At 41.9% G+C, this 6,836-nt stretch overlaps 1 protein-coding gene across 1 annotated transcript in view; it reads left to right on the forward strand.

Moving 5' to 3' along the window:
• The first annotated feature begins 2,550 nt into the window (after positions 1-2,550).
• The window catches only part of LOC128364250 (NLR family CARD domain-containing protein 3-like), a 35,410-nt gene continuing 31,124 nt past the window's right edge, over positions 2,551-6,836 (forward strand). Inside the window, exons 1-3 of the mRNA XM_053324789.1 lie at positions 2,551-2,610; positions 4,119-4,318; positions 4,430-5,950. Coding sequence (XP_053180764.1) covers positions 2,551-2,610; positions 4,119-4,318; positions 4,430-5,950 — 1,781 coding nt within the window. The remainder of the gene's footprint in view (positions 2,611-4,118; positions 4,319-4,429; positions 5,951-6,836) is intronic.

Raw genomic sequence — 6,836 nt, forward strand, 5'->3', positions numbered from 1 at the left:
CTGGAAGCTTGAATCATGGAGACTCTGCAGAAGAGCCATGCCATCGATGAGATATGCTGATGTTTCTTTAACACTGGGCAGCTGCTGTGTCTCTTCAACGACAGACTCCAGTTTCTTAGCAAGGTCAGCTTTTGTGGTCTTCCTCATGCTTCCATCATCATAAAACAAAGATGGTGGGACAGCAGCGAGTTCGTGAAACATCACAGTCTCCATGGACACCTCTCTTTGTTTGGAAACAGCAAGTAACCTTCGAAAGAGCACATCTGAGTCCATGTGAACCTGTCTAGATACACTAACTCCAGCTGATGTTTTCATGTCCTTGAAGGTTGCACATTGGTTTCTTTTCTCTGGGTCCCAGAAGCTCTTTGTTCTTTTTGATTTTGTCAGACGTTGTTCAATAAAGACGGCATTCTGCTTTGCACCATCTTGGAGGAAGTTTGAGAGCTCTTTTGCAACTTTCTCTGATGCAACCTGACCACTTGCAATATTGATCAGTTCCTCAGGAACACTATCAAGGTCAAAAGGATTCTGCTTCTGCTCCACAGCTTCCATTATCTTCTGTATGTCTCTCTCGTCTCTGTCCATTCTGGATGCTCCATGCTCCTTGTGTGCTCTCGGGCTCTTTGCAACAGTGTCACAAAGCTCTTTCATGCCATCTACATATGCTGTGGTCACATGTCTTGTCATTAGCCATCTTGTGAGAGCTCCCTTCCGTAGTGTGAAGCCAACAACTCCACCCTGACTCTTGCCTTCTCGGTTGATGGTTTGCTCCAGTGCCTGATCAGTAGCCACACAGTTGAAGCTTCGATCCTCAGACCGGCGAACAACAAATCCCCCTTGTTGCATGAATGTGTATGCTTCTGGTTGTTCCTGTTCAAGGGATTTCATTTCTGCAACATAGACTGGCGTGTACTTGGCATAATTGGTCCTTCCAGCAGCTCTGAACCAAGGCATAACCTCACACATGCAATTCAGGTGAAGTTGAAAGTCAGCTTCACGCTCTGAACGAAGCATCCTTAGTAACATTGAATCGGTCAACATTCTTGTCACCATTGATAATGGGCTGTGGAGACTTGATTATGTTGAGTATGAGCTGTGTGCCCCATCCCCCGGTGATGTCAAACGGTACAGTACAATACATTGTTATGCAATGCAACATATTCTTTTATTTGGGACAGTTTATATATTTAGTGATGAATGATAATGCATAGTATTTACATATTTGGCATTGCTGGATTCATCACAACCATGTGTCAATGTTTCACTTTCTTTCATTTGGGACACCTCATACACTTAGTGATGTAACACACTGACTATACATGCTATATTCATATATTTGGTATCACTGGATTCAGCACAGCCCCATCTTTCCAAAAAGCCATGATGTGTGTGTTTATGACAATCCCTGGCAAAGCAACTACAAAGTAAATGAGAATATTCTGCATAGATATTCATTTTTTGTATGTCCGCTTATTTTAGGCAAGTGTTCATAGGTCTCTATATGTTACACACATCAAGATATTCACATCCAGTTTTTTCTAATAGGTAAAGCAACTTCCTGACCACAATTATGTCAAGTTTCAAAGCTGTCAGAGCTTGTGTTATTAATGTACATGAGTTTATATGGCTTAACTCCCATACGGCCAGGCTGTATTTTTGTTCTTTTTTAAGTTTGGGGTGTATGACAATATGTATCAATTTAACAATGTTTGCAGTAAAATATTTTAACCTAAGAACCCATTTCATATATGGGAGACCTTAGAGATGAGGAAAAACATTGTTAGATTTTGTTCTACCTCCGGTAGGGGTATCTCAAAAACTAAAGCCCTTTTTGACAGTTAGTCACTAGCCTATACCTGTGCTATGATGTCATGGACTCAAAAGTTGTACCTGTGCTCAGAAAAGAAAAATAATGAATGAAAATAAATGGGTCACCGCACTCAAAAGATAGACAACGTATTGGACATGGTTTTTATTGTTGCCCAGAGCACGCGTCTGAACAAGTTCTCGCCGTTCACCCCTCAGTGGCCAAATGTAGTCTGGATTAAAAGACTCTACAAGCATTGACTGCATTATTTCTTCATTTATATCTTTCATTTAGTGAAAGATGCTTGATTGCTGTTGTGAAATGTTTATTAGTTGCTTGAACCAATATTTAATACAGGTTAAGTAGCAGAGGACAGATTGTGTTGTTTGCTTTGTAGACAGGAACAAGTTAATGTGACAGTCCAGCATCAGGCAGCACTGCCTTTAGTTTAACTGTCACTAAATAAACTGTGATATAAAATCATTAGTTGTCATTTGACAATTTAACACCTCAAATATCAGACAAACATGTAGATGTTAAAAACTCTTGAGTGAAATTGATCCAGCTTGCAGTTGCAGATAAAATGTTTAGAACATACAGAAGGAGATATGAACACAACTATTAGTTGTCTTTATTAAATCATGTTTCATGTTACATCTGAGCTTTATAAGAACTAATTATATGTGTTAAATAATTGTTTCTACAGAGAGAGAGCAGAGTCTGTAATATCCAGCTGTCTGTCTATGAAGAGTGACTGGTCAAAAGGTTTACTTCCTCCAGACTTCAGTAATGAACCTGGACCCTCAGACACAAAGTAAGAGACTGTTTCTACTGTAAACTGACCTGAAGATGATTCAGTGAGACGCTTTCATGAAGGTTGTAGTGTAGATATGAAGGAAAGAAATAATGAAGTAGCTTCCATTCAGCTGTAATCTCCAACAGATCTTCATGTTCATGTTAACCAGAGACAGAGACAGGGCTGCTATTGCTGTTTGATTTTCCAGTCAATAAATGTAAAGTAGCAGCAGGTAACCCAGGGTGATATTTATTAAGGATTTACTAACAAGTCAATCTGTGTCTGTCCTTATTTACTAAAGGACTGCAGCAGCAGGTACAATGTTTGGTCTCATGTAATACAGACTGTGTCTTAACGTGTTCCTGTTCAAAGACACTAAATATGGGAGGAGGTCATGTAAATGTATAGAAACAGCCTGCTGCAGCTGATTTATCACTGCAGACTGACCACTGCAGCAAAGGAAACTGAGTCTGATGTTTAACGTCACACTCACACAGAGGGAGAGAGACTATAGCAGAAACAGAGAGAGAGAGGAACACTCATGAAAAGATGCATTATGAAGATATTTAGCAGAGCTCTCTGTTCAGCAGCACAACACAAAAGAGCAGCAGTCAGTTATTTTTCACTAGTGGACTTTTCTGTTTGGCTCAGTTTCCTCCTGCTTATTGTTCCTGACTTTTAATGGCTCAGAGTAGCTTAAAGGAGCCTGTGGAGTTTTCTAACAGACTAAAGTCATGTTCTCATTGACTTACTTACCAAAACACACTGTGTGTCTCCTTGTGGTCTAACTAAAGTGAATCCACTTCCCTCCTCATCAAACATCTATTCATCTTCTTCTTCTTCTTCTCTGCCTTTGCTGGCACATTGTTGTCTCTGTCTAATTACTGTTGAACTCTTGTGATTGTAGTTTATATTATTTAATTTTAAGTTGAATGTGTTGAATCTCAGAGGCTGAAGAACAGAAAGTGTGTAAGTGTGTAAATACTGACAGTCTGGACTGTTTATGTGGGGAAAGAGCTGCATGCAGCTTGTGAGCTGTCGGTTGGCCTCCACTAATGTCATGTGACATAAAGAATGTGTTCATGTCCACAGAGAGAGGAAGAGGAGGGCTGTTTCTGTGGAGGAGCAGCTGTCCTGCTGTTCTTTGTGTCAGGACGTCCTGAAGGATTCAGTATCTACCACCAGTTTTGCAGACAGTGCATCACCTCATACTGGGACCAGTCTGCTTCATCAGGAGACTCCTCCTGTCCCCAGTGTGGAAAAAGATCCAGAACCAGAGCTGGACTGCAGACAGACAGTCAGACCAGCACTGTACAAAGTAAGACTGAAGATCTGTCTGCTGATGTCATCATCTCTGAAAACAGGAATCTACCTCCTCTATCCTATTGAACATTAACAGTCACACTGATTTCTGTTTCATTCTACCTTTTTCCTCCTCTTTCAGCAGAAAGTGGTCTGCAGGAGCTTTTAGATGAACATCAGATCAGTCTGAGCAGCACATGTGAATGTGTGACTCAAGGAACTGATGAAGCAGGAAGTGAAATCCTCCTCATCAGCATCTTCACTGAGGTCCACATCACAGAGGGACAGAGTGAAGAGGTTAATACCCAACATGAGGTGAGGCAGCTTGAAACAGCTTCCAAGATGAAGACCCTCCATGACGCTCCAATCAAGTGTCAGGACATCTTTAAAGTCTTACCTGACCAACAGGAAACTGAAGAGGTTAATACCCAACATGAGGTGAGGCAGCTTGAAACAGCTTCCAAGATGAAGACCCTCCATGACGCTCCAACCAAGGATCAGGACATCTGTGAAGTCTTACACAGAGTCAGAGTGGTTCTGATGAATGGCGTCGCTGGCGTTGGAAAAACCTTCTCAGTGCTGAAGTTCACTCTGGACTGGGCACAGCGCTCCAACAACCAAGATATCAGTCTGCTGATTCTGTTCTCGTTCAGGTCGCTGAACTTGATCAAAGATGAGCAGTACAGTCTGCTCATGCTGATCCATGTTTTCTATCCAACATTACAGAAGCTCACAGCAGAGAAGCTCGCTGGCTGTAAAGTTCTGTTCATCTTTGACGGCCTGGATGAAAGCAGACTTTCACTGGATTTCAACAACAGTGAGGTCGTGTCTGATGTCACACAGAAGTCATCAGTCAGCGTGCTGTTGACAAACCTCATCAAGGGGAAGCTGCTTCCCTCGGCTCTCGTCTGGATAACTTCCCGACCTGCAGCAGCCAATCAGATCCCTCGTTCATGTGTGGACAGGGTAACAGAAGTACGAGGCTTCACTGACCCCCAGAAGGAGGAGTACTTCAGGAGGAGATTCAGTGATGAAGAGCACTCCAGCACAATCATCTCACACATCAAGACATCCAGGAGCCTCCACATCATGTGTCACATCCCAGTCTTCTGCTGGATCACTGCTACAGTTCTGGATCACATGTTGACTACAGACCAGAGAGGAGAGCTGCCCAAGACCCTGACTGACATGTACTCACACTTCCTGCTGGTTCAGACAAAGAGGAAGAAGAACAAGTATGATGAGGGACATGAGACGAGTCCACAGGAGCTGACGGAGGCTGACAGGAACCTTCTTCTGAAGCTGGGGAGGCTGGCGTTTGAACAACTGGAGAAAGGAAACATCATGTTCTACCAAGAAGACCTGGAGAAGTGTGGTCTTGATGTCACAGAGGCCTCGGTGTTATCAGGAGTTTGTACACAGATCTTCAAAAGAGAGAGTGTGATCTTCCAGAAACCAGTCTACAGCTTTGTTCATCTGAGCGTTCAGGAGTTTCTGGCTGCAGTCTACATGTACCACTGTTACACCAGCAGGAAGAGAAAGGGACTGGAGGACTTCCTGGGAGGATACTACAGTCACTTATCTTTGGATCACATACTGAAGAGAGCCATGAATAAATCTCTCCTCAGTGAAAATGGCCACCTGGACCTGTTTGTCCGCTTCCTTCATGGCCTCTCTCTGGAGTCCAACCAGAGTCTCTTAGGAGACGTGCTGGGTCCGACACACAACAGGCCAAAAACCATCCAGAGAGTGATCAACAACCTGAAAGAGATGAACAGTGGTGATATCTCTCCTGACAGAAGCATCAACATCTTCCACTGTCTGATGGAGATGAAGGACCGCTCAGTACATCAGGAGATCCAAGAGTTCCTGAAGTCAGAGAACAGATCAGAGAAGAAACTCTCTGATATCCAATGCTCAGCTCTGGCCTACATGCTGCAGATGTCAGAGGAGGTTCTGGATGAGTTGGACCTGAAGAAGTACAACACATCACAGGAGGGACGACGGAGACTGATCCCAGCTGTGAGGAACTGCAGAAAGGCTGTGTAAGTCCAGATGTGATTAACATTATAAATCAGTGTAGATTAGTAGTTTAGTTCTTCAAATATAAATAATATAAATGTTTTATTATAGTTAAAATAGTGCTCTACTTGTTTATATGTGAAATAACATGTCAGTTATATTTAGTCTCAGATGTTGTTGAGCTGTTTAAATGTTGAGTTTAAATAATGTGGATGTTTATAGCTGTTAAGTTAATGAACAGTTATTCTATTTATTTCTAGTCATTATTGGATTTGACAGTGTTTTCTTCTCTTTCTCTTCCTTTGTGTGTTGGAGGATTCATTCAAACCTGGTGAAACACATGAAGGACTTTGGAGGTTGTGGTTGAGGTTTTATTACAGCAGCATTTTATCACAACATATATCAGTATTTTACAGTTATCAGTGAAAGCAGTAAAGTTATTATTACATGATATATAATCAGACATACAGGTAATACCTGATTTTACTCAGCAGGCTTTAAAATAAGATCTGAATCATCTTTGATTATTAGTTTCATTAGTGTTTGTGAACAGTCAGTAAATGTAGCTGCTTATGGATGTGAACCTGACAGCAGCAGGTAGCAAAGAGAGATGATCTTTCTCAACTGGAACTGTTCACTGAGTTGAACTGAGTCTAAATACCCTGCAGTCACATTAAACATAGTGGACAGTAAAAGTGGTTTTCTAATCAAGATGTCCTCATGTTAACTTAGTGGAGACAGACATGGGATCAGATCACACACACACACACTGTGCACATTATGGAAGCCTCAATGTAACTCCATGTTCTCTCCTTCATCTGTAAGATTAAAGCTAAACAAAGATTAAAAGTGTGCAGGTCTGAGAGAGAGTGATGAGAATGATTGTTTCATTCAAGCACAGTGAGACAG

Source organism: Scomber japonicus, chromosome 9 (genome assembly GCF_027409825.1).
Source record: "Scomber japonicus isolate fScoJap1 chromosome 9, fScoJap1.pri, whole genome shotgun sequence".
Taxonomy (NCBI): domain Eukaryota; kingdom Metazoa; phylum Chordata; class Actinopteri; order Scombriformes; family Scombridae; genus Scomber; species Scomber japonicus.